This window comes from Trichomonascus vanleenenianus (genome assembly GCF_965637985.1).
Source record: "Trichomonascus vanleenenianus strain CLIB 3782 genome assembly, contig: TRVA0_006S, whole genome shotgun sequence".
NCBI classification, from domain to species: domain Eukaryota; kingdom Fungi; phylum Ascomycota; class Dipodascomycetes; order Dipodascales; family Trichomonascaceae; genus Blastobotrys; species Blastobotrys vanleenenianus.
In genome coordinates this window covers 35444-60816 of record NW_027481881.1, presented here as the reverse complement: position 1 = coordinate 60816, position 25373 = coordinate 35444, and the positions used below count along the sequence as shown (strand labels likewise).

At 50.4% G+C, this 25373-nt stretch overlaps 11 protein-coding genes across 11 annotated transcripts; 5 read left to right on the top strand and 6 right to left on the bottom strand.

The window, feature by feature from the left end:
- Positions 1-54: 54 nt before the first annotated feature.
- BTS1 (farnesyltranstransferase) lies at positions 55-1183 on the bottom strand (the record flags this gene model as incomplete). Its single annotated transcript, XM_076683013.1, has 5 exons — positions 55-512; positions 558-659; positions 715-878; positions 933-1087; positions 1148-1183. The coding sequence occupies 5 exons, from the start codon at positions 1181-1183 to the stop codon at positions 55-57; spliced, it is 915 nt and encodes a 304-aa protein (XP_076542621.1).
- A 117-nt stretch (positions 1184-1300) lies between these two features.
- Positions 1301-1963, top strand: DER1 (derlin; the record flags this gene model as incomplete). The annotated part of the gene is made up of 1 exon (XM_076683012.1): positions 1301-1963. The coding sequence occupies one exon, from the start codon at positions 1301-1303 to the stop codon at positions 1961-1963; it is 663 nt and encodes a 220-aa protein (XP_076542620.1).
- A 560-nt stretch (positions 1964-2523) lies between these two features.
- TRVA0_006S00628 (uncharacterized protein) lies at positions 2524-3564 on the top strand (the record flags this gene model as incomplete). The annotated part of the gene is made up of 1 exon (XM_076683011.1): positions 2524-3564. The coding sequence occupies one exon, from the start codon at positions 2524-2526 to the stop codon at positions 3562-3564; it is 1041 nt and encodes a 346-aa protein (XP_076542619.1).
- Positions 3565-3958: 394 nt separating this feature from the next.
- Positions 3959-5413, bottom strand: TRVA0_006S00606 (uncharacterized protein; the record flags this gene model as incomplete). The annotated part of the gene is made up of 1 exon (XM_076683010.1): positions 3959-5413. One exon carries the CDS (start codon positions 5411-5413, stop codon positions 3959-3961), a length of 1455 nt encoding a protein of 484 aa, XP_076542618.1.
- Positions 5414-7438: 2025 nt separating this feature from the next.
- Positions 7439-9448, bottom strand: TRVA0_006S00584 (uncharacterized protein; the record flags this gene model as incomplete). Its single annotated transcript, XM_076683009.1, has 1 exon — positions 7439-9448. One exon carries the CDS (start codon positions 9446-9448, stop codon positions 7439-7441), a length of 2010 nt encoding a protein of 669 aa, XP_076542617.1.
- Positions 9449-11892: 2444 nt separating this feature from the next.
- Positions 11893-12888, bottom strand: TRVA0_006S00562 (uncharacterized protein; the record flags this gene model as incomplete). Its single annotated transcript, XM_076683008.1, has 2 exons — positions 11893-12509; positions 12591-12888. The coding sequence occupies 2 exons, from the start codon at positions 12886-12888 to the stop codon at positions 11893-11895; spliced, it is 915 nt and encodes a 304-aa protein (XP_076542616.1).
- A 1042-nt stretch (positions 12889-13930) lies between these two features.
- On the bottom strand, positions 13931-14935 carry MET22 (3'(2'),5'-bisphosphate nucleotidase; the record flags this gene model as incomplete). The annotated part of the gene is made up of 1 exon (XM_076683007.1): positions 13931-14935. One exon carries the CDS (start codon positions 14933-14935, stop codon positions 13931-13933), a length of 1005 nt encoding a protein of 334 aa, XP_076542615.1.
- Positions 14936-16121: 1186 nt separating this feature from the next.
- On the top strand, positions 16122-18182 carry BEM1 (phosphatidylinositol-3-phosphate-binding protein BEM1; the record flags this gene model as incomplete). The annotated part of the gene is made up of 2 exons (XM_076683006.1): positions 16122-16130; positions 16185-18182. 2 exons carry the CDS (start codon positions 16122-16124, stop codon positions 18180-18182), a joined length of 2007 nt encoding a protein of 668 aa, XP_076542614.1.
- A 250-nt stretch (positions 18183-18432) lies between these two features.
- TRVA0_006S00496 (uncharacterized protein) lies at positions 18433-19044 on the top strand (the record flags this gene model as incomplete). The annotated part of the gene is made up of 2 exons (XM_076683005.1): positions 18433-18448; positions 18512-19044. The coding sequence occupies 2 exons, from the start codon at positions 18433-18435 to the stop codon at positions 19042-19044; spliced, it is 549 nt and encodes a 182-aa protein (XP_076542613.1).
- Positions 19045-19226: 182 nt separating this feature from the next.
- PXR1 (telomerase inhibitor) lies at positions 19227-20015 on the bottom strand (the record flags this gene model as incomplete). Its single annotated transcript, XM_076683004.1, has 1 exon — positions 19227-20015. The coding sequence occupies one exon, from the start codon at positions 20013-20015 to the stop codon at positions 19227-19229; it is 789 nt and encodes a 262-aa protein (XP_076542612.1).
- Positions 20016-21882: 1867 nt separating this feature from the next.
- TRVA0_006S00452 (beta-glucosidase) lies at positions 21883-24513 on the top strand (the record flags this gene model as incomplete). The annotated part of the gene is made up of 1 exon (XM_076683003.1): positions 21883-24513. One exon carries the CDS (start codon positions 21883-21885, stop codon positions 24511-24513), a length of 2631 nt encoding a protein of 876 aa, XP_076542611.1.
- Positions 24514-25373: the final 860 nt, after the last annotated feature.

Genomic DNA, 25373 nt, shown 5'->3' with positions numbered 1-25373 from the left:
TGTTAATGCTGAACAGTTTACCAGTCATGAATCATCCATTAGCATAGCGAAGCATTATAACGTTAGAAAAGAAAGCATCTTGTCGAGAATGGCACTGAGCAAAGAAGTATCATAACCCTTTTGGGTAAATTGATCGATAATAGCGCGGCACTGCACTTCATAGTGTGAGATCGTCTTGATACTGTAGTCAAACGACTTGGTGACTTCTGCCATGTAGTTAACGGCATACTGCTTGAGCGTAGAATCTGTAGTCTTTTGCTTCAGAATGTTGAGTATTTCTTTATTTGACGGGTCGGCTCGTATCGAATGGATGATGGGAAACGAGAACTTCCCCTCCGTCAGGTCCTCGCAGTATCCCTTGTTAGTCGTGTACTTTGCCGATTGTAAATTCAAATAGTCGTCCTGGATCTGATAAACAATGCCAAAGAGGTTGGCCAGCGGGATGAGATCGAGACCTGTGTCGCTAATGGCCTGCATCAACCGGACCGCCAATCTGTATAGCCCACCGGTTTCTAATCCATTAGCATAATTACCAATGGCACATCGTCTTGACATACTGTTCATAACCATAATCAAATATTCGTCCTCTGTAGGACATTCCAAGGTCTCCCGCCAATACAGATCAAGCCCCTGACCCCGATGGAGGTTCATTAACTCCTCTAATCCAATTAGCATATCACCCCAAGGTCAATCAATTCCCCATAATTGACTTACCCGTAAAAATAGTAATCACCTCAGGATGATTCAACTTCAGGCCCTCCTGGAGAGCCACAAAGTAGACGTAATTAGCTGAGTTAATTGTCTGCGGAGCACCAAATACCGAGTGTGCCACTGGATATCCTCGCCGCAGCTCTGCATTGTCCTCTACATCGTCAATTCTGACCTGTTAGACCAGCCGCCACGCACTAAAAAACAGGTTCAAACAAACTCACAGCAATGACGAAGTATGGAGCATTTCAATAACGCTACTGATCAGCGTCAGCTTCTCCTCGTCAACCTTCAGTAAGGAATTGAAGGCAGCAATCATCTGCGGCCGGAAGTCCTTCCCTGGTACCTTGCGCAGGTACGAGTAAGGGCCACGGATGATCTAATGTCTAGTTAGCCTGATACACATCCCCTACTACACTTTTGCAAGCTTATCACTTACCTTCTCCTGTCGATCCGTCCATGTATTCTCTATCATCGTTGTGCCACTATGGTCGGTCGTTGGGTGTCGGTGTAAACCACCTCCGATATCACCGTGATCTGACACATATCATCACTCTACACGACAACACATACTACGACCGGCATTTGTACAATGGAGCGCTTTGTCGAGGAGCGGCTGCTCGACATCCCCAAGGTCACGCGATACTGGACGATCGGGATTATTGGCATGGCTGTGCTCGATAAATGCGAACTCATCTCGGAGCTACAGGTGATGTACAGCTTCCGCAAGGTGTTTGAGGAGCATGAGTACTGGAGGCTTCTGACAACCTTCATATACTTCGGCCCGCTGAGTATAAGCTTTCTGTTCCAGGTGCTGTTCATTACCAAGTTTTCGCGCATGCTTGAGGAGTCCCATTATGGCCACAGCTCGCGAGACTATATGTGGATTCTTTCCATCTGTGCATTCCTCAACCTGGGCGTAGCAGTGGTTAGCCACCTACTAGGCTTCGGAACGGGGCCCTTTCTCAGCCTTTATCTTTCTGACAGCCTGACGTACCTGTGGTGTCGGCGAAACCCCCATGTAGAGATGTCCATTCTGGGTCTTCTTCGGTTCGAGGCGTCTTATTTCCCATGGTACTCGGCGGCGGTGACTGGACTGCTCAATGGCCCTTCGGGGTTGAAGATATCGATTGTTGGCAACTTTGTCGGACATTTTGTTTACTTTTGTGAGGACATTGTGCCTGAAGTCTACAACATGCGGCCTCTTGCACCTCCATGGACTTGGTTCCAGAGAGAGCACGAGCACCAGGATTAGGTATTCGTCAATTGTCGCATATTTATTGTCAAGTATTCCGGTTAGTTAGAGCATCTAGGCGTGAATATTTCCCATTTACCTGCTAGCCAATTGGTTTAATAAATTGGCTCAACGAATACACCCTTTGCGTATTGACTTTATGAGACACTCACTATGACGAGGTATTCTAAATGATATTAAGATTTCCTTCGTAGATCTGTTTACAGCGTTAACAACCTTAATTGGAAATATCTCGATAACAAAAACAGCTTGATGGGTGTGTATATACAGGTTGTCGACAGCCGGAGATGGGTCTACTTAACCTCCCCGAAGAAGCATTGGACTTAATATTTGAAGACCTTGCTAGTAGCGGAGGATACCCTTACAATGCTGAACTCGTGTGCAAACAGCTCTTCAAACACCTTACCGAGTTCCAATGGCAGGATGCCGCAATCTGGGTGACTGAACATAATATCCAGCTCCAAACAGTTGTTGCCGATTGGACTGTCACGCCAATAAATTCGCTCTCCTGGGGCTCACGTCGCAAGTTCAATGAGTTGGTGGCATTGCTCAAGTTTCGCATGAAGTTTGCATCCTTTGGAATACTTAATATCTACCTCGGGGAATTCCCCAAAGGGCACTTGCCCATCAGTCGACTGCTCAAAGTGGTATGGTCTGGCGACTTTCCTAAAAAGGTTTTCCTGTATGGCGACGACAAAAGATCCCCCTCAATGGCTCATCGAATGCTCAAGTGGAAAACGCCATCGTCAGACGTTGAACTGTCGATATACAGCAAGAGCGCGGCACATATCCCTCTCTGCTCGGTGGGATTCGATTTTAAAAACTATTACCTAGGCAATGCATTTGGCCGGTATCTCCATGCTCTCAGCATTAAGATCGATGACTCGACGCATGTCGCCTTCAACTATGCCCTGACAGACTGCAAGAGACTCGCGAAACTGGCCATTTTCTACAGCGTGCGGTACCAGGCGCGCTTGGTGCTGACCGAGTCCATTGAGAGCTTGGCGGTGCACGGGTGGTTTCGACAACTCCACATCTCGAAGCAAAAAGGAACCCTTGTGGGATTACTCCTGAGCCGCAAAGGCAACTCCAACCCCGTTCAAGTCTTTGTTCCAGCACTAAAGGTCCTGGCAATAACTGACATTGTAAAGTACGGTGACGGATGGATGAACGGCGTGGTGGACACTTTTGCCGACACAATAGAGACTCTATTTATCGGCCGGAAACAGCCCTCTCAGCTAGTCCACGATCCATTGGAGATCCCTCCTCTCGAGCCAGTCATGTTCATTGCAGATGACTTTGGGCAGAGTGAAGCGCAAGAGAAGATGTCGAGAAGCGGGGCCCACGACAACATCTACATTGACTCTCGAGATACCAATACTTCTATTCACAGGGTATACATGGCATTACCATTCCAGGGGGCCAGTACTATTACCAAGTGCGCTAAAGCTTTGTTTCGAACTGCGCAGGACTTGCAACAAATCGAGCTATTTGCCGGCTTCCTTACTCAGGAGCATGTCGACTACCTAGCGGAGTATTCAACAGTAAGCGGCCGTCGGATTGTCATTGAACGAGAGAATTTGATTGGGCAAGCCCATTAATGACTTGCGTTTCGGTACGACCAATATATATAGAAGCGTTACAATAAATAACAATTATAAGTAACTACGTTGACGCAGCTAATTACCGGGGTTTGGGGGCAGAGCCCCCAACTACGGGAGCTCGAGGGCTGGCCCTCGAATACATTAGCTCTACTATAATCCCCCCAAACCCCCTTGGGGGTTCCGCTACGCGGAAATTATGTAGAGCTGTCGCAGGGCAGTTTTTGTTACGGGGATTTAGAAGTGGTTTGTAACACTGTAAAAGGCTGTATGCGGTAATTATTCACCGTGTTATGAACAACTCAGTTACAAGTACTACGTCAATGTCAATGCAGATTAGACAATTAGATGTTACCACATATTCATAATATTAAGAATATAGCCAAAGAAATAGTTAGAATTCAAGCGCCTTGAAAATGGAGTCCTTGATATCACGCAGGAAGACCTGCATCTGCTCCGAAGTATAGTAACCAGCATCGTAGTTAGTCGAAATATGCAGCTGGCCGTTGAAATTGCATGCAAAGACCGAGACCTGTCTCGGCAAAAGGTTAGAAACAGCTACCTCGTACTCGAGGTCCTTGATAACAAGCTCGCCGTCGTTGTATCGCGGTTCAAGGTAGGCCTCGCCGTCAAGGATTCGGAACAGCGGAGCAGCATTAATAGACGTATTGTACCGCTGCTCCTTAAGCCAAGAGATAAGGTTCTCGGTAATCGCCCGGTAACACTCCCGCGCACGGCCAGTGCCGTTGTACTTGTTATTCTTGAGAATGGCCTGCTCGTTGGCAAAGTAATCGAGGATGCGCGCAATAGTCTTGCGGATTCTGGTAGAGACGGTTACATTCATAGGCAGCACGGCCTCATAGTTGCCGAGAAGCGGCTCATCGCACCGCCGCTGCGCAGTGCCCCGAAGGTTGACTCGCGCGAGGCTGGAAAATACGGGAGCCGTCCCATGGCTGCCGGGGCTGCCGGGGCTTCCGGGCGAGTCCGTCTGGCCCCGGGTAGCCTCTACGATGCTGGCGAGAATGAGCGACATGAGGGTAAACCCGTTGCTTTTCTCGATGATGCAGTGCGTGTCTTCGGCGTTGAAGTCGAGCCGCTCGATGCCAAGCCGCTTAACTGCGGCTGGTGCGGCTGCTGACCCATTCTGAGCCGCGTGCGGCGCATGCGGCGCTATGGTGACCGACTCCTTCAGCGTTCGAGTGTACTCGTCGAGCTTCTCGGTGGCGTAGTTCTCGGCCATGCTCGACACGTGATCGGGGATATTGAGCACCGTTTCAAGTGCCCATGGCAGGCTCTCGCGCACAGTGGGCAGCACCTCGTCGAGGCGCTGTTGCGTGAACCGCCGGAAGATCATGTCGAGCACCTTGAGCACGCCAATCGAATCGGACAGGTAATGTGGGCACGTCAGCGTCACCTTGCTGGTCATTTTATTGTAGTGTAACTGCATGGTAGATGGCAGTGTCAGGGGCTTGAGGTTACCATCGCTATCGTGGTACCTGTCGCCGTCTGACTTGGCCTCGAGGATGAACGCCTCGTCGACAAGCGACACATCCTGGACTGTATCATAGTCTTTCTGTTCTTGCACAGGCGACGTGACGAACCACAGCGACCCTTCTCGCGTGATGACCTTGGAGAAGGCGTGTGGGCATTGCACGGCCACTTCCCGCCACGCCGTGCGCAGCCGGGCAATCACGCTCTCCTCGCTCGCCTTGACTCCAAATCCGAGGGTCGCCGAGAGCACAACCTGTTCCCGGAGTTCATAAAGAAGCACTTCTGAGGGTTCCAGCGGCCTCGTCCGGCAATCTTTATTGGCCTCGACCCACTGACTCGACAGCGAAACCGACGACATCTTTTTTGGCTTATTTTTTTCTTCTCTTTTTCTCGTAAGTAGGCCTTGGAATAGCCGAGATAGAAGATTTGGTCTGATATTTCAGGTGTCCTCGAGGTGATCTGGCTCGGAGGAAACGCGGTATTTAGTCCAAATTAAACTAGGCCAAACAAGAGCTTAATAGTAGCTTTTAATGTTCTTCCGAGCAGCAGCAGCGTTCTTTTTTAAATAGAGGCTAATCCAAACTATTGTCTAATGTGGTTACAAACAGCAGGTGCAACTCTACTGGAACATAGTATAGGATGTATTTTTGTCGAGAACTTCTTGGCCAAGTCCGTCCAGCGCCACTTATATATGTGTTGTCCAGTCGAACAGCCGAGAGTAAAGCGGTATCCAGGGTCGTCGCTCTTAATTAAAACATGCTCTACATACGTACGTACGTACAGCCAACCCCATGCGGCGTGAGGCAATCATCATCTGCACTTGGCCCATTTATTTTATTTTTTGCACACCTGGTAGCAATAATCTCTTTCGATGCACTCATGGTCTTTTTATATTCTCCCTGGAAGAGCTCTTCTGATAGCGCTATCAGCGATAACCTGCGCTCCAGGAGCCTTATCTCTCTCTCCAGCTTTCAGACGACGCTGATAGTCCACTGGTCCAGCGGTGTCCTGCTTCCCGATAACGCACCCACTGTTTCGCTTGCGCGCGCAAGGAGAGAGGCGTGCGCATTGGGGTGCTGTCTAACACAAGCCTATGGCGTCATGCCGCTGCGGCGGCGACATCACCACACATTAAGAGCGAAGCAGCCACGACGGTCGCCGATGAATATGAAAACGAATGTAAAACGTCTATAGCTCCTTTCCCCCACTTTCCATAGCGTTCGACCCTTTATATGCAGGAGGGGTCCGGGATTTTCGTAAGTCATTGTAGCGTCTTTCCAGGGTCAGGTTGCAAAGGGCCGAGGCCCACCAGCAATTATTGGGTGTGCGTTGATTAGCGGCAATTGTCGTGATCACATTGTACAAGTATGCCAGTCCTTCATTGGCAAATATTTTGACTTGTTCCTGCGTCGTTGATGTGTTGCTATCAATAGAGTGTAATGTACACTAGCCACTACGTCGTGGACCACGTTTTCTGCACAGCCGCGTCTCCTTTGGAACGGGTCTTCCGAAACAGGTAACAATGTATCGGTCCCATGTGGTCTGAGCCAGGAGGCAAATCTATATAGGCTAGTCGCCAGATCGGGCCATGACCACGGCATCAATCTGACCCAAGACAGCCAGAGTAGAGGGTAAGGGTGGGTTGGCTTGGCTTTGCTGCCCTGTACGGGTAAGTGAACTGCACGGGTTGATACACTCGATGTGAACAGTGAATGCGGCGTAAATGCGATTGAAAAGTATCTAATATAAATACAATTGAACCGTAATGGATGGTTGAACGGCGCCAATTGAATCACCATAATACTATCGGTACGTCAAGTGTATCGGAATGATATGCAATCCGTTCCTGCTAAGAACACTCATCTCATGTTTCATCGTAGAGGCAGTCGTATTGCTGCAGGTACACTCTTCTGCAGTCTACATAGCCCCTGACTTCTCCTGGCGTGGTAGTCCCCCAATCCCCCAGGGACTCTGCGGAGATGTTGTGCTTATCAACCCTCTCAACCCCTCCGCGGAGCGGAGCTACGGGGGTTTGGGGGCTGGCCCCCAAGTCAATTGCGCTACAAGGTTATCGGCACTAATAGTAGGTATACTTCTCCTAGTAGTAATCGGGTGCTAGCTCTGGGTGGGGATGGATAAGATGAGTAGTTCAATATGACAATTGTTGTCAATTCATAAAATCATAACTCGTTAAGTCCATATGTATGACTACAATAAATTAAAACCCCCCTATAGCGTTGATATCATTATTGTCGATCTGATCAAAACGCGTTTCACCGAATAACCTAATTACCACAGGACTAAAGAGTCCCCAAATGGGGTGCTGAAAAGGAAGGGATGGATGTAGCAGCAAATGCATCAATAGATCGCAGATGGATGAAGACTAATACGCTTCAACGGCCGCCGTTATGTACTTGCGCATGTCGGCAAGAAACTTCTCAATGTATGACTTGGAGTAATAAGCATTGTTGTACTTCATCTCAATGTGAAGCTTACTTGCAAAAGTCCACGCCATGATAATGACCTTGGGCGTCACGCAGTCAGTACCTATCCAGATATCCTTGACTTTTATACTGGATCCGTACCTTCGTCGAAGAAACCGCTCGCAATCCCCCACTGAGTTGACCACCGGGGTCGGATGGACCACCTCGCTGACCATAAGCTGTTTCAACACTGTGCTGGCGGCATGGGCCATTGGCTTGATTGATCCAACGGGATTGCCAATGCCGTCTTGCATGTTGTCACGAAGTATTCTCTTAGGTAGCTCGAATGAATGCGCCACGTTTTCCATGATACGTTGGAGGTACTCGACCTCCTCTGGGGAGCTGTTATGGGTAACCGCTGAGCTCTGGACAGTTGAGAACGTTGAATGCGACGCCACTGACCTCAGATGAGCCGCTTTCTTGGCGATGCTAAACGCAGCGCTTACAGGAGAGCTTTGGTGCGGCGGAGAGCTAACCCCAGTAAGGTTGAATGTAGCACTGACAGGAGAAACTGCGGCAGAGGGGACAGTCCGAGATGCAAGAATTGAGTTCGCGCTGTTGCTAGTGCCATTAACAGGGCTGTTCACGGCCACCGCCGCCGCTGTAGAAGACAGACTGCCATTACTTAACGAAGACGGCTTCCCACCATTAAGGCTACCATTGCTCTGGGTTGATTGTGAGGTGTTAATATTCAGTGGAGAAGGTGGTGGCGGTGGTGACTCGCACTTAATTACTACAGGCCATTGCGTGGCCATCATGCCGAACAGCGTCTCGGCGCTACTCTTATCTCCAATGCTAGGCCTCATGTCGAACGTACAAGGCCCACAAAAATATTTCAGCGACTTCGTCTCCTCCTGTTGCTTAAGTGTAGCGATGACACCTGTATATAACAGTGTTGTCACAGTGTAGTGCTGCTTGTTCTGCGCTTCTTCTTTAACCACGTGCTGGTTTCTCTGCTCTCTCTCTTCGTTGACCTTATGTAGCTTCTCGATGAGGCTTGCTGTCTCTTGCTCAGTAAATTCAAAGCTGCTATGTTCTGTTTGCTGTGGCGGGGTGTGGACGCTGAGATCAGGGCGCAGCCACAACGACGGCAGGCTATCCTGGACCTCCATGAGCACTCCCTTAGCTTGCTGTTCATGAGCCATCGTCGTGTTCTTCGCGCCAAGAGCCTGCTCAATGCTAGGTGCAGGGATGCCCGGAACAATGTTGCGAGCTGGAATGTCTATGCTCTTAGACAGAAGCGTGTGGAGGATGAGAAATGCGCCGTGGGCATCGAGACGCGAGTGTGGCGAACACAGCACGAGCTGCCGCGGCTTTACCAGATAGAAGAGCTTAGTTCCAGTGATGCAACCATGGTTGTAGTGCAGCTCGCTTGCTGAGTTGTACTTGTTATCAACAATGACAGTCTCATCCACCCACTTCTGGACTCGCTCTTCAGAATCCAGGACCTCGCATATAAACATCGAGTCCTGTACAATTGACGTCGCGTGTGGATTCTCAATTGCTATCTGACCCCACACTTGACGTATGCGCTCCACGAAGAGCACCTCGTCGAGTTCGCCAAGCTCAATTTTTACGGCGAAGGTCAGTGGCCAGGCGTCATCGCCTTTTGAATTGCAGTACCGCTCATGGGCCTCCATTGGTCGCACGAGTTTGCCATCTTCAGCCTGGCGCCATTCGGGGCTTTTCTCCGCGACTGGATGGGCCGCTGATGCTGATATCTTTACTGGCAGATATAGCTGCCGTGGAAGCACCTCCTCGTCGATACCTTCAAGATTGATTACTTCAGACAGGGCCGCTCCGTTGAGTGTAATGGACGACGTCACGGCCGATGTCACTGTCGTCGTCAGCGCTTCGGTTGCCTGGGCCATGAAATCGCTCGGCGTCAAGAACTCCAGAGACCAGTCCATTGGAAAACCGCTGAACGAATCTGAATCGAACCAAGCAAGTGCGTAGGCAATGCGATTACAGATTTTTTTTTCTTTTCTATAGCGCTATATATACCATGGCCCCAATATCCTAGGAGATTCCCTGCGTCTCACACGCAGACATTCCGGCGATCCACATTTATGGATGGTAGATTTGCGCACCTTTTCGAGGGGAGAAAAAAGGGGGTGACAGAGGGGCATACGTGCAAGGATTATGGCATATCCATGGTAACCATTTCATTGCAAGTTTCCCAAGGATACAGCACCCCCAAGTCGACGTACACGACCAGCATATTTGGCCCAAGGGCATTCAGTCGTCGTACGATTTCTCTTGTCTCCTCATTTCCCCTCAGAATGGTCCCGCAGACCAGTACCTCTAACTGTAGTCGTACCTTCGACATAGGGATGCCAAGGTATATCTGGCATCTTTAACACTATTTTAGAGCCTTTTGCGTTACGCGCGCGCGCGCGCGAGTGCGTCCACTCAAATTGTGTTGCTCTCGGGACCCCCCGATGGCCTTTCCCCTGGAATAACGTAACCGTTCTGCAACATGCAGGTATCGTACTACACGCACGTACGTGCTGATGCCTCTACCGTATATTTTTCTCTCTACAGATGGATAATGCCTAGCTGTCAATTGGTAAGCTTCTCAGTAAAGAGTGTAATTGATGCCTAAGTAGGCTATTTAGGAACAAGTCGCCTGCTGAACACCAAGGCCGATGGCCTTGTCCGTTGCACCGTTGTATACCATGTACGACTATGGCTTTATTTGGTACCGGTATAAGACAATACATCGGATTTGTTCAATTAAGTACTTGACTATTTGAGCTTACAATAGGATACGAGGGGATGCAAAGTGTTGTAGTGTGTACGACTATGGATTTTTTTAGCACCGGTACCTATAAGACAAATTTCTCAGCTTTTTTTATTCGATTAAGCACGTTACTTAAGTTATTCAGCCTACAATAAGATACACGATTTTTGCATCAAAGTATGGAGCAACGTGGAAAATACCGATCACGAGAATCGCCAGACTTTAGTCCTACACTCATGGGGCGATCAACTGCTGAGTAGACAAGGCAGCTACGGGTAGATTTGAGACTCGACTAAATATGGGGGTGGAACGGAGGTGTTGTCAGCTTTATGGATTCGCTGAGTAAAATGTAATCCATTGACTGTTGTAGCGTAATGGAGCATCTATCGTACCTGGTAATCAATGGGGGCAATTCATTGCACGTAGGTTAAGTCCCATGACTACTATAATCAATGAATAAAAATACTCAGTTTTAAAGACCGATAGATGGTAAAATCGGTGCCTGGAGTACCATTACACACATGCGCTTAGGTTGCCTATCTGTGGTGGATGGTTCTAGAGATGTACTTTGTTTGATATTATCTACTTAGAATCTATTATTCTCATCATAATAGGTTACATAATTACAACTTACCATATACCGGAACATACTCTGAGATGAATTCTTGGGAACTTTCCGCATGATTATGACAACCATCTGCGAGGATCGGAAACTCTTAAATATTGTAGGGTTAGCAAGGCCGCATAAGTTATAAGCTTTGCACAGTACGGATAGTGCAATAATAAAAATACATCTGATCCTAACAACGGCTGCAAAATGTTAGAATTGTACGTAACAGCTATGTAATGCCTTCTGAATCAAGCGGAGTTAACGGAGGCAAGGAAGCCCTCTTGTAATGCAAAACAATGCACGACACGGATTTACGTACCGGTAGCTTGAAAGTGATGGTAGGAAATTACTATAATGCGTAAAGTTGCAAGCATACGGCTCAGGACTGCCATATGCTCTACGTTCTGGGACTGATAATTAACAAATACTGTACACATCCAAATGGTAACATCTAAATACATAACGGAAGTGCTATTTAACATTCCAATGCTCCTACATCTTCAATTTGAAAACTTTCTGAAAGCTTTGACTTCTGTGTTTCTTCCGGTAGAACCGTAGCCTTCTGCCGATACCTCCACGCTAGTGGAGCCCCAGGGGGTTTGGGGGGACTGGTCCCCCCGACTACACTAGTGGAGTGATTACTCGAGGCTCCCGTTGCTCCGCTGCTGACACAGCCGTGCAATCAGGGGTAATAAAATCACGTGATCGTTGCCTGGTCAACTTCTGGGCGGATGGAGGAGGGGTGTACACATACGGCTGGCAAGGCCCCGCGGGGACCGACTCGGGACCGAATGACTGAATTTTTCAGTTTAAGACATACTTATGCCGGCAAGTCGGCATTTTCTCAAGAGAGGAATAGTAAAGCATTGATATTTTGTATGTAAAAAGGGGGAAATAAAAAAATGAGGTGATAAATAAACAAAAAAAACACGGCAGAGAGGAGGTGGATATAGTACACACAGGCGCAGAACTTTTTTCTTTTTTTTTCTTCTTCTTCCCTTTTAGATGTTGATTGCGGGGCCGAGGAATGCAAACGAGTCGTTGACTGTATGCATATCGGGATCAATCTCATCCGGCTCGGGTGTGAGGTAGGATTCCAGGGACAGCAGGGGCTCCGAGTAAACAGAGGAAATGTCTGAGTTGTTGTCGTCGTGGATGTCGTCCATGAGGGCGAGTGAGTCCACCGGAGATTGCTGGAGGTCGGGCGAGGAGGAGGCCGGGTCCCAGAGCGAGATGAGCGAGTCGTCAGCCGTCGAGGAGACGAGATAGAGGTCTGGGGACGTGTCGAGGTTGAAGAGCGGGTTCGCCGGGGAGGCTCCGCCGAGCATTACTTTGGTGGAGTCGTTACGTAGCGCGTGGCTGTTGGTAAGGGAGTCATTAGGGTCATTAGTCGTTGTCGTCGTAGCAGAGAGCAGCGCCGCCGCGGTCATGTTGGCCTTATTCTTTTTGGAGGCCGCCGTTAGCGACTGCGACCGCTTTTTCTTGGTGATTAGCGAGGAAGGCGCAATTGTATTAGGCAGAGGCGCCGCCTCTTTGCCATTTTTGGCTTTTTTGGCGTTTGTAGTAGGAGCTGTCTTTTTCTTGGGCTGTTTCCGCTCTGTAGATGGTTTCCGCTCGGCTATACTTGTTAGTGCATGCCACACGCCTGCAAAATTTCACGCGCATCCTACGCGCAAACGAAAAAAAAAGTGATACGTACCCTTTTTCTTGGGTTTAGTGTCTTTTTCAGTGGCAGATATCGTCTTGAGGCTCACCGGAGCAGGCACCTGGGCCACCGTAGGCGGTTTAGGGAGTAGTGGCCTGAACGCGGGCCGGATGGGGACGTACGTCCTCACCGGGGCGGCTGCAGACGCATTACTCGACGCAGGCTTCTTCAAAGGCTCACTTTTCGCTGTCCAAGCCGAAGGGGACCCTGACGATGACGAGGCCGGGGTTATGGGCGAATTCTTCGAGGACGACGACTCGCTCGGACTCGACGACTGTGAACTGTCGGGCATTTCACAGCTGGGTATGGATAGTAAAGGTATATCAACGGTTAAGTTGGCGGGCCAGCCGGTATATGTACAATTGAGTTACCGTAATATGTACAGTAGCAAAGCGGGTAGCTAATCAAATCACTCTTGTCGTGTATTAAAATTTTCCCGTCACAAGAGTATCAACAACGGTGGTAGCCCCATCTAATATGTCTCTTATTGAAAAATTTTGGCGGGGGTGAAAACAAAGGCTGTGGGGAACACGAGATTGTCGGGTTTTATCACTAATTTCGTGTCGCTTGTCACAAATTTCGAGGGGAAAAACACACGCTAAGTCGACTTTGCATCCACGCAATCTGGAGAAATTACCAACAAAAGTCGAAAGTTACAAAAAGTACCAAGTAGGCTAATGCTCGAGGAGGCTGTAAGCACTGACGTCCGGGGGAGAAAAACAAATTAAAAATCAACAAACAACAAACCGGTCGCGTAGCAAAGGGGGGAAAAGGAAGAAAAGTGGAAAATGCGACAACTCATATATATAAATAACCAGGCTGCTTCCGCTCACGTATGCTCAATTTTTCTCTCCGTTCCTCCTGCGACGACAAATGCTGTGTTGCATGCGGTTTTTCACAATGTTGTACGGTTAGAGACAGCCCATCGGTGTCGGCTGAACCCGGGGACGCCCCCGACTCCGTCCCGTGCCGGGCCACTCCCTTTCCCCATTCGGCACTCGAGCCATCCGCGCTAAACCGGGGGGCCCCCCAGGCGGCTATTGCGTTCCACTGCCGACCGTCCGCAACATACCTCTGCGCTTGTACACCCCTGGGCTCCGCTTGGAGATTCTCTGCGAAGCAGAGCTACAGAGGGATTTAATCAATTGAAGCGTAATCTGTACTTGGGGGGACTGGTCCCCCCAAACCCCCCCTGGGGCTCCGCTACGCGGAGATATTGTAGGCATCATATGACCCTCCGCGAAGCGGAGCCACGGGGGTTTGGGGGCTGGCCCCCAAGAATCAATTGAAGCGTAGCTACGGGAGTTTTGGGGGACAATTGAAGTGTATATGTACTATTTAGCTGGAGAGGAGGTGACTTCGCGGACGGCAGCGATGACTTCGTCAAAGATGGAGGCGGAAGCCGCTATGACGCCGGAGTTGTTTTTGAGGGTGCGTCCTTGGGTGAAGTCGAGGGGGTTGCCGTGCATGTCGGTGACGACGCCACCCGCCTCGGATACGAGAACGTTACCGGCAGCGTGGTCCCAGATCTTCTCCTCGTAGGTGGCGCTTACCGGTAGGCGCAGGTACACGTCGCCGTCGCCACGCGCGATGGAGCAGTACTTGGCCTGGGAGTCCATGCGTACCGACGGCTTGGTGATGCCCAGCCGGGCGGCGATAAGGGCTTGTGTCGCATGCGCCGAGTGGCCGGCCTCGACGCTCTCGCAGAAGGAGCCGTCGCTGGCACGGCTGAGCTGGTTGAACCGGATGGCCACTCGCTCGTCGTCACGTGATCGGGCCAGCGGCTCGACGAACGCTCCGGCGCCTCGCACTGCGCTGAAAAGGGCCCCCTTGGCGTCTGCGGCCGGCAGGTTAGGGCATCCAATGACGCCGAGTTCTACGTGGCCATTGACGACCAGGGCCAGACACACGGCGTATTGGCCTCGGCGGATGAATCCCTTGGTACCGTCGATGGGGTCAAGTGCCCACATGCGACCGACGCCACCGCCACCGTAGTTACCCAGGTCAATGGCGTCGCACAGTTCCTCCTCGGTGGTGATCCGGGCGGCCTCAAACTGGTCCTGGGTTTGGGCCTCGCGCACCAGGTCAAACACGCGCCGGCGTAGCGCCGCATCCTCTCGCAGGCGCGCGGCGTCCTCCTCGCCGACAATTTTATCACTGGGGAACGCCTTGGCCAGCGCGTTGATGATGATACCTTGGGCGCCAAAGTCGGCCACCGTCACAGGCGAGTCATCCGCCTTGGTGATGGACTCGGTCTGGCCCTCGCTCACGGCTCGCGCCAGCTGGCACGCCCGCGCCACCGCCTCCTTAGCCACAGTCAACTCCCGCTCGTACGCCATTTTGTGGTAGTTTCTGTTGTAGAAATGACCTTTCCGCACCGCCGCTTTTACAATTGCCCGATGGCGTGCTACTAGCATATGTCTAATGGGTTGCACCACTCCGCTATCGGAGCGCACATTCGCTTCCTTTTATTTTTTATCTGGGGGGGCCAGCCCCCCAAACCCCCCGTAGCTCGGCTCCGCCGAAGGGACCCGGGCATTTTTAATGGGTGACGCCCTTTCAGGGCGGTTGTGGTTGTCGCTTTGTCAATTGTGTGATTAGTCAGCGCTGATGCGTCGCAATTTAGCCGCGTGTGATATAATGTACGCATGCGACAGCGTAAGTGTTGTCACTCCCCTCCCCACGAAGGCATAACAAAAAATGGATGCTTCGTATCTGTGCGCTCTCACGCGCTGGTAAGCAACCGGAGCATGCTTCACTCCGAAAATGGCCAGTTGCGCATACATGAAAAGCACGGCTAGATCGCTGCCGAACGGGGTAGATGCATTGACAATGCCCCAACTCCGTACCTACTTTTGTATGGAACGCAATCGCAATAGATGGCGGATAGTCGTTCGTTACCTCCGCCGCAGGCCTCAGGTAAGTCATGTTCGTGTTGTGGTCAATCACGTGATAAAGTGGCAACCCGCTCCCCAAATTAGGCAAATTTGTGGATGTGGCCCGCGAAATAGCCCCTGGCTTCCACTGCCATGGAAACGACCAATAAAGTAGATGCAAAATAGTAAATTGAAAAATGACTGGTCAATGGTATGCTTGAGAACATTGTGGAACTTTTGGCCGGTGGAAGATTTGGGAAAAGGGGGAAAGGGAGGCGGGGGTGCGGGCAGGATATGTGGCTCTGCGCGTGGATTTCGGCGGGTTGCCGCTCAAAACCTCCCAACTTCTGGAAATCATCACCAAATCACCAAATATATCCACCACCAGCGAATTGCCAGCACGGTTGTATAGCCCCCATTTTTCTCGTGCTCTGCAAGAGATATAGCTTTTTGGGTATCATTTTATCTGCTATTTAATTGCTATTTAGCACTATTTTTGACTGGCTCGTTTCCTCTATTTGGCAGCATAAAACTGTTGAAGCGTCCGGGCACGCATTTTCGGTACTGCAAAGGTATTAGCCCCGCTGTAATACTGTTATTATATCCCCAAAGACATATATAGGAAAATCCAATTGGGAGCGCGTAGACCATGATAAAGGTGAGTGTCGACACGTTTCACGACGAATTGGGAGGAAAACTAACAAACATGTAGGGCTTGCGACGTTCTCTCAAGGGCGAGAAGCGAACTTCAGGTGGGTCCCCATCTCCCTCGGGGATTCCGCCATCCGGACAGGCCCCGACTGGTAGTGGTGGTGGTGGTGGTGGTGGCCAGAGCAAGTTTGCGGCCGCCCCGCCAAAGAAGATTATAAAAGCTCTGTACGACTACAATTCCCAGGGCCCTGGCGAATTGGGCTTCTCCAAGGGAGACTTCCTCTACGTCGTGGGCAATGAAGGGGACGACGACTGGTACGAGGCGTACGACCCACCCTCAAACCTCCGGGGCATGGTCCCTGTGTCTTATTTTGAGGTTGTGTCGCGAAACGATGCGATCCACACTGTGCCTCTTTCAACTCTGAGCAATGCGGCTGCTCCTGCGACGGGCCCCTCGGCCCCCGTCTCGTCTACAAGCGGGGCTTCTTCACCTCAGAATCGCCTCTCACAGGGCAAGGCCCAGTCTCCGCTCTACGGCATTGTGCTCTACGACTTTGTCGCGGAGCGCCCTGACGAGTTGCAGGCGTCCGCCGGCGAAAGCATCATCGTCATTGCCCAGTCGAACGAAGAGTGGTTCGTGGCAAAGCCAATTGGGCGCTTGGGTGGCCCGGGACTCATCCCCATATCCTTTGTACAGATCCGCGACCTGGCCTCGGACAGGCCGGTTGAAAACGTCGAGGAGGCCATCAGAAGGGCCGGTGTGCCCAAGGTCGAGGAATGGAAGCGTATGGCAGCCGAGTACAAGGCCTCAAGTATACCCCTGGGCCGGTTTGACGACGACCAGGTGACTCAGCAGATGCGCGGTCTTAATATGAACTCACCACCGCCCCATAACCCTGCTGCTTCCATGGCCGCTACCGCAGCGAGAACGGGCAGTAGCCACTCTGGAAGTGCCCGAAACTCCGTGGGTCAGTCGGCCGCCCCTGGGCCTTACGTTGTATCGGCCTCTGTCGACCGCTATGCGTTTGACGGTGGGCGGTATTGGTATTTGGTCGTGGCCGAACTCAGCAATGGCAAGTTCCGTAACTTGTGTCGGTACTACCAGGACTTTTACGACTTCCAGATCAAGCTGCTGGATGAGTTCCCCGAGGAGGCTGGACGTACTGGTAAGCAGCGATCTTTACCCTTCATGCCGGGTCCATTGACCTACGTAAACGACTCCATTTCGTCGCAGCGCCGGGCCAATCTCGATGACTACGTGCGCAACCTCATTAACATGCCGCCGTACATTTCGCGCTCCATGATTGTCCAGCAGTTGTTTGCGCTGCGAACAGGCGATATCGAGACACCCTATCTTACCAATACGATGCCCCAGCCGCCAGAGCGGGACGAGCCTCAGCAGCCTCAACAGCCTCAACAGCCTCAACAGCCACAGCCGCCGCATGCACAGCCACAACAATCCCAGCCGCAGCCGCAGCCGCCGCATCAGCCACAACCACCAATACAGGCGTACCACAGTCACTCCAGCTCGGCAGAGTCCAACAAGCAGCAGCCGCAGCATGCTCGGGCCCCATCCGATAACCAACAAAGCTCATTCCACTCACATGCGCGAGCCAATTCGCAGGCCACAGTCACGGACAACTTCAGCAGCCGCGCCGAGTCTCCGCAGCAGGCGGCGCATCACCAGCACACCCAGTCTTCTGCCAGCCAAGCCATGCCACCTCCGGCAGCGCCCCAGCCGCAACAGGAAGAAGAGCAGCAACCCCAGAATGCCAATGGTCATGCCTCCAAACCCAGCGAAGCGCATTCTATTAACCCCCAGAAGGACCAATTCATCAAGGTCAAGGTGTTCCACGCCGATGATCTCATTGCTATCCGAGTACCGGCATCCATTACCTTTGACGGCTTGGTCAGCCGTATCTGCGAGCGGCTCAGTCTCGAGACGGTGGCTTTGCTACACAAGGATGACGCTACTGGCGAACTCGACCAGATGACCAATGACGAAGAGTTTTCGAAGACCCTAGGAGGCAAGAACAAACTTGTTCTCTACGCTAGGTAACTAACTCTACGGGGGGAGAAAACGGGCCGAATGTAACGAAATGTGTAACGAATAACGACTTGCTATATTTTATAAATAGCTTTGATAATTGCTGATTAACTTATCAATTCTTTCTACATAAGAGTTAATCGCAGCCGCCTAGCTTCACGGCAGGATAAACTTGGTGGTAATGAATGGCGCCGTATGAATTGTGGTGGGGGATCCGGCGATTGAAGTCCCAAGCCGGGGGTGGGTTGACTATCGATTAACGATGTCGACGTACGAAGGTGGGTATATATGGCGTGATAATGGTACATGGCGTGAAAATAGAAAAGCTAATCATGATTTAGAGGACCACAATTTGAGTGGATCAACCACTCCGAGGAGAGAAAACGAACGTCAGACGTTTGCACGGCGACTTGCCGACTTCATGTCATTTGATGCCGCCACTGGCAATATGAACGTGTCTGGCGACCAGAGCGAATTGAGGCAGGCTGCCGATGGAATGGGCGCACTCGCCCAAGAACTGGTGGATATTCTCACCAGTCTTATGCCCGGGGACGGGTCGCTTCCCCCGGGGTTCGAAGAAGCCCCAAAGCAGGGTATGCCTCAGCAGTTCATTGACAGTCTGGACCGAGTGCCCAAGAAGCAGCTCAAGAGCACTGATTCGTGTGCTATCTGTGCGACCAATTATCTAGAGGATCAGTACCCGCTGGTTGTCCAGCTCCCTTGCAACAAGCTGCATCACTTTGATCTCGAGTGCATTGGTCCGTGGCTCAAAGTTAACTCAACTTGCCCCATGTGCAGGAAAGACTTTTCCAAGAGGGATCCGCCGGTGCAATTAGAAGATAGCGAGGAGGAGTTTGACGATATGTACGGTTAACTGTGTTGAAGTTCAACTACACGGTAATGAATGGCAAGAAACAAAATGCGAATTTTAATGTATTAGGGTAGTTCTCTATCTCTAGCAGTGGCACCCTTGAGGATTTCTAGCAGCCACACTTTTGGATTCCCCCCAATGAAATGCAGGGAAAGCGTCAAAATAAATAAAAATGATAGGGTCAATTATGCCTGGACCATGAGGATTTCGTTCAATGCTTTGATATCGGCAGTAGCAGCACGCTTCTGGGCAATAAAACGCATTCGCGTGGCCTGTCTGCCTCGCAGCCGAGGGGTCGAAGTACCAGAAGATGACGCAGAAGGAGTCCCGCTTGATGAAGACGAGGATTCATCCTCCTCGTCGCTCTGCTTAGACTTCTTAGACTTCTTCTCTTTCTTCTCCTTCTTCTTCTTTTTGTCCTTTTTATCCTTCTTGTCGGACTTGTCTTTCTTGTCCTTCTTTTCCTTCTTGGATTTCTTTTCCTTCTTCTCCTCGTCGTCAGATCGCTTTCTCTTCTTCTTCGAACTGTCGTCACTCTGGGCCATCATCTTCTCCACAGAGCCCTCTAGAACACCTCCATGCACGAACACCATGCCAAACCGTGGGTTGCTCAGAATGATTCGCTTCTTTTGATCCTGCATTTGGTTCTCAATCTGGTCGTCAGTCTTGCCGTTGAGTCGGCCCAGCAGTCGCTGGAAAACATCCAACCCCGTAGTAACCTCGCTATCCATCTCGCTGACTCCACTCTTTCGCGCGGACTTCCTTCCAAGACCAGTATTGTCGGTCTTAATTGCAACTTTGACATGTGAAGTCATCCCATCCACTCCACTGCTGCCTGTACCCAGGCTCTGACCTGGCGCCCATCCAAGTCTCTCTAGATGCTTGTGGCCAAACCGGTCGGTATCCGTGGACCAGGCCGTATTTCTAGGGTCCTTGCCATACTTGATCTTCGTCTTTACCCCTGCCAGACCCATTTTTCCCTCTCTAGTTGATTCTTTGAAATTTTCAATTTGATTTTTTTTTTCTAATCAGCTCTTTTCAGCCGTATGATTAGTAACGTTGCCCGCGTTGGATTAGTAATTATGTACCAATGTAGGTGTCCGGAGTAAAAAGTGGTGGTGTCCCGAGTGGACGGCATTAAAACAGTACAAGTTCAAGGGCTTGATAAGAGAAACGACATTCGGCAATTCTTAAGATTTAAGGTGGAACAGCTCCAGTATCATGTATTCTATCTGCTTGTAGGTAGTTGTACAACATTTGTTGCGGTACTCTTAAACACGGTGAGATCACAGTGGAGCCGGTATCCGGAGAAGCACGGTCATTCCGCATGGGCAAGCGCATTGACCTTAGAAAGAGAACACTAAACTTGACGTGATAGGGCTAAATTTTATCCACCTGCAGGTTCTTAGTCTTTAATATTTTGTGTCCCAGGAAATATATAAGATCAACTGTGTACAATTATTCTTTCATGCAGTAGTTCTGTATAAGCGAAATGCCGATTGAGGCGTCTCTAAGTAAGTAATAGTGGGCCGAAGGCTTCGGAATAATCTTCGGAGAGTTCGATGGACTTTGACGGAGTTTTTGGTGGGGCATGGTGATCACAGAATATGCACTGTGCCGCGCAGTAGTGTCGAATTACGGCTATTATCCATCACTCGCCGTAGTGGAATTGTATCAGCTGAGCAAGGCACAGAATTGGCTACCCGGGTCGGGTTCAGCTCCCTAAATATGCTAGGGATCGCGGAGCGCCCATGCTTCCGGGTAGATTCTGAAATATCAGGAAATGCCAACAGAGAGTACTCAAATGACTACAATACAATACTAGAGTAATTAATCCAATGCATGCAAATTAGGAAAGCCTATAGACCTATTGAACTGCACTTAGTTCCTGAAGATTTCGGTGTTTGCTCACACGGCACTTGGGAACCCTAGCGCCGAGCTGCATCTATTGTTCCCCGCGTAGACTGAGATCCAAGACATTTCTGCTTCATTGGTACCTTACCCCTGACATACCGAGGGGACTATGAGAAGACGACCGGTTATTCGGTGTTCTGGTTTTTGAAGGGTCCCATCTATCTTGTTTCGCTAATTGTGAGTGAGGCGTGTGTTGGCGAAGTAAGGAACGATGTTGGATTAGACAGACTAGGGCCAGTTTAGCGCCTTTCATCAATAGGGCATATGATCTTTAATGTAACATTCACCAGAGGCAAGCAGGATCGTAGGCTGAATTGTTCAATGCCAGCTGCAAGTATGTTCTTTAATTATTGCGTGTATACGTAAGCGTGCAGGTGTATCATATGGCAATTGTACCTTACAGCCAAACGATTGATTGAAGTGCCAGATTTCTAACAGCTGTGTGGAGTGCTGTGAATGAAGGATCTATCAACCCTATCTACTGCTTTGGTAGTTTGAGTTGGTTCATCACGGTTTGTGACTTATACAATACGAGGATACCGTTTATCCCTCGAAAAAATGCCTCATGAATTTTATTAGAATGCAGACTGTTTAAACACCTGAGAACGCACTTCACCCCTGGCATTTCATCCATTTCATCCGATCATCTAAGGACTCTGCGGAGAATTTTTGATAGCTACTAAACTCCGCCGATGCAGTAGATCCATAGTGTCTCCACTACGGAAGTATGGAGATTCAGTAAGAGCTGTGCATTTCACAGTTCTTACATTGTATTTTTTCCGTCTCCTGATCGGTTCAGGAGCGTTGAATTTACCGAAAAGCGCCACATAAGATCGACGAACTCCGATCGTAGAGCAATTGGCTATAAAATAAGGCTGCAATCTTTTGGCCATCTGTCCGCTTTCACCAATCGCGCACTAACCAACAATGAAGGTCGACGTTGCGGCTACATTGTCAATGCTGGTGGGCGCATCGGTTGCCCAGCAGTACATAAACTCAATTAGAAACAGCACAGGAGTGCCGAAGGACGATTCTCCCCTCGCTTATAGTCCTCCTGTGTATCCCTCGCTACAGGGCGGCCGAACCCACGATGAGGAATGGGAGAGTGCCTACGAAAAGGCGCGAGCCTTCGTTAGCCAATTGACCGTCCCGGAGAAAGTAAATCTGACTACGGGTATCGGCTGGGAAATGGGCCTCTGTGTCGGCAACACTGGTGATCTTCCTGATAAAGACTTCCTCGGGTTGTGCCTACAAGACGGCCCACTTGGCGTACGAATGGCCGACCTCGTGACTGGTAACCCATCGGGCATTGCGGCCGGTGCTACCTTCAATAAGCAGCTCATCTACGAGCGAGGTAATGCGATTGGCGCTGAGCACAAGGCCAAAGGCGTGGACATTATGCTGGGTCCTGTAGTCGGTCCATTGGGATCCAAGGCCCAGGATGGCCGAATCTGGGAGTCCTTTGGCGCCGACCCCTACCTCCAGGGTGTCGCTGCTGCCCATACCGTCCAGGGTATCCAGGACAATGGCATCATGGCCAACGGTAAGCACTTTATCATGAATGAACAAGAACTTTACCGAAATACCATCAGCTCTAACGTCAACGACCGAGCCCTTCACGAGCTCTATGCTTGGCCATTCGCAGACATTGTTCACGCCGGCGTCGGTTCTATTATGTGCTCCTACAACCTCATCAACAACTCATATGGCTGCGAGAACTCCAAACTACTCAATGGTATCCTCAAGGACGAGCTGGGCTTTCAGGGGTTTGTCATGTCAGACTGGGAGGCTCTGAGGTCGGGCATTGGCTCCGCAATTGCCGGTGCTGATATGGACATGCCAGGTGGTGGTCTTGGTATCCCAATGGGCACTTCCTTCTGGGGCTTCAACCTTACCCAGTCAATTGTCAACGGCAGTCTGCCAATAGAGCGGTTAGATGATATGGCCACCCGAATCATGGCAGCCTACTACAAGGTCAACCTAGACCAGACCCGGGCAAAGCGACAAGCCATGGGCGAGGAGGGTCCCAACTTCTCCTCATGGACACAAGCTGATGAAGACTACGAGTTCACACTCGTCAAGCAGGGCGACATTATCACTGTCAACAAGCACGTTGATGTCCGAACCGAGCAGTCCCGAAAGGCCGCATACCAAGTTGCTGTCGAGGCCATCACCTTGCTGCGAAACGAGAACAACTCACTGCCACTTAACGAAAAGAACCTACCAAAAAAGATTGGTATCCTCGGTCTTGCTGCTGGCCCAGCACCAGATGGTCCTATTTGCGCTCCTGACCTTGGCTGCAGCGAAGGTGCCTTGGCCGGTGGCTGGGGCTCTGGCCAGGTCAACATCCCATATCAGATTACTCCATTCGAAGCTATTAACTGGCGAGCCATCAAGGCCGGTTCTGCTGTTAGCTGGAACTTCGACTCTGGTGTCACCGACCTCTTGACTCAGACTGCTACCAACTCTGACCTCAATATTGTCTTTGGTCTTACCGATTCTGGCGAGGGATATATCACTGTTGATGGCAATGAGGGCGACCGAAAGAACGCCACTCTGTGGCATGGCGCTGACGAGGTCATTGCTGAAGCTCTTCGAGTCAACAGGAACAACATCATTGTCATCTCCTCGGTCGGCCCAGTCAACCTCGAGACCTTCATTGAGCACGAAAATTGTACGGCTGTACTCTTCACGTTACCAAGTGGCCAGGACTCTGGTCAAGCTATCAGTGATGTGTTGTTTGGCGACCACAACCCGTCTGGCCGACTTCCATTCACCATCGCCCTGGACGACAGCGACTACCTGCCACTTTTTAACTCCTCCGAAGTTGCCTCCAACAGCTTCCCACAGGACGATACTTTCTTGGACGCTGACATTTACGTCGACTACCGACACTTCGACCACTACGGCATTGAGCCACGTTTCGAGTTCGGGTTCGGTCTCTCGTACTCTGAATTCGAATTCTGTGACCTCTATCTCAAACCAGTGAACCCTCCTGCCGAGCGACTACCAACTCCAGGTATGCTCAAGCCAGTCTATCAGTATAACTCTACTGTTCCCAGGCCAGAAGACGTGCTCTTCCCGTCCACTTGGAACAGAATCCGGGGTTTCCTGTATCCATATCTCAATACTACTGCCCAGGGCGAGCCAAGCGGCCCGGGTTACCCATATCCAGAGGGCTACTCTGAGGAGCAGCCAGCTGAGAGCTCTATTGCTGGTGGCTACTCTGGCGGAAACAAAGCTCTGTGGGAGGTTGCCTACAAGGCTGTCGTCAAATTGACCAACAAGGGTGAGTACGCGGGCCAATATGTGCCTCAGCTCTACATTGGTTATCCACAGAGCGACAAGTGGCCTACTCCACCGCGGCAGCTGCGAGGTTTTGAAAAGATTGAGCTTGCCCCAGGCCAGCTGGGACAGGTACAGTTTGACATTCTTACGCGAGATATCAGCGTCTGGGATGTCGAATCCCAGCAATGGATCATCCCACGGGGTACTTACACCGTCTATGTTGGTTCCAGTTCGCGAAGCTTGGAGCTTATGCAGACTTTCACTTTATAAACTATTCTCCTTGAACAATCCAATAATAATGCTCAATTACACTCGTCCAACAATCCAACAATTGTAGTCGCCCAAAATTGTAATCGCAAGGTACCAGCTGTAGTGCAATTGATATAGCAGGAGAAAAGGTTGGTTAAATAGCCAGAGAACCTTTGGAAATCCAATTTTCCAGATTAAGTGGCCCAATCTGGTTGGAGACAACAGGGTGACTTGTCCGGGGTCACCAATGACACCTTTATTATAGTTTCATAATAGAATCAGCATCTCGGTCGTGTTTTAGATGGGCAGTAGTACCTCTACAGACATCTCATCTTATTTCTTGGTGGAGGGTTCTCAGTAATAGCAATCGTCGCTTGAATATCAATTCCTTTACAGCTACTGTGTTATACCCTTGAGGTTTACAGAAAGACTGCGAAGCGGACCGGCAAATGCTAGCCCCAACTATATTAGAAGCATGAAGGGTTTGGGGAACAGGTCCCCCATGACGCTTGTCTTCGACTGACTTGGAGGCCAGCCACTATTAAACTGAGTAAACATCAAGTCCCCATAAACCTATAGACTATTTTGCTCTCTCAACTCTGCAATTTTACGACACGTAGTAAAGGTAGGAGAAAAAATCATGGAGGACTGCGTCAATCACGCTTCCCAACAGGGAAATTAATTTAATAGATGAGGCTTAATGTATCATCACCAAGTCAAAGTCATATAACAGGCTTAGTGTATCAGCCAAAGCCATATAAGTGGAGTACTTCTCCCTGGAAGGCCTCGTCCCACTAACAAAATCGTGTGAATGACGGACCCGAATCCACACTTGCAGGCCTATACGAACGCCATCAAGGCATACGAGTCCCTCCTCCAAT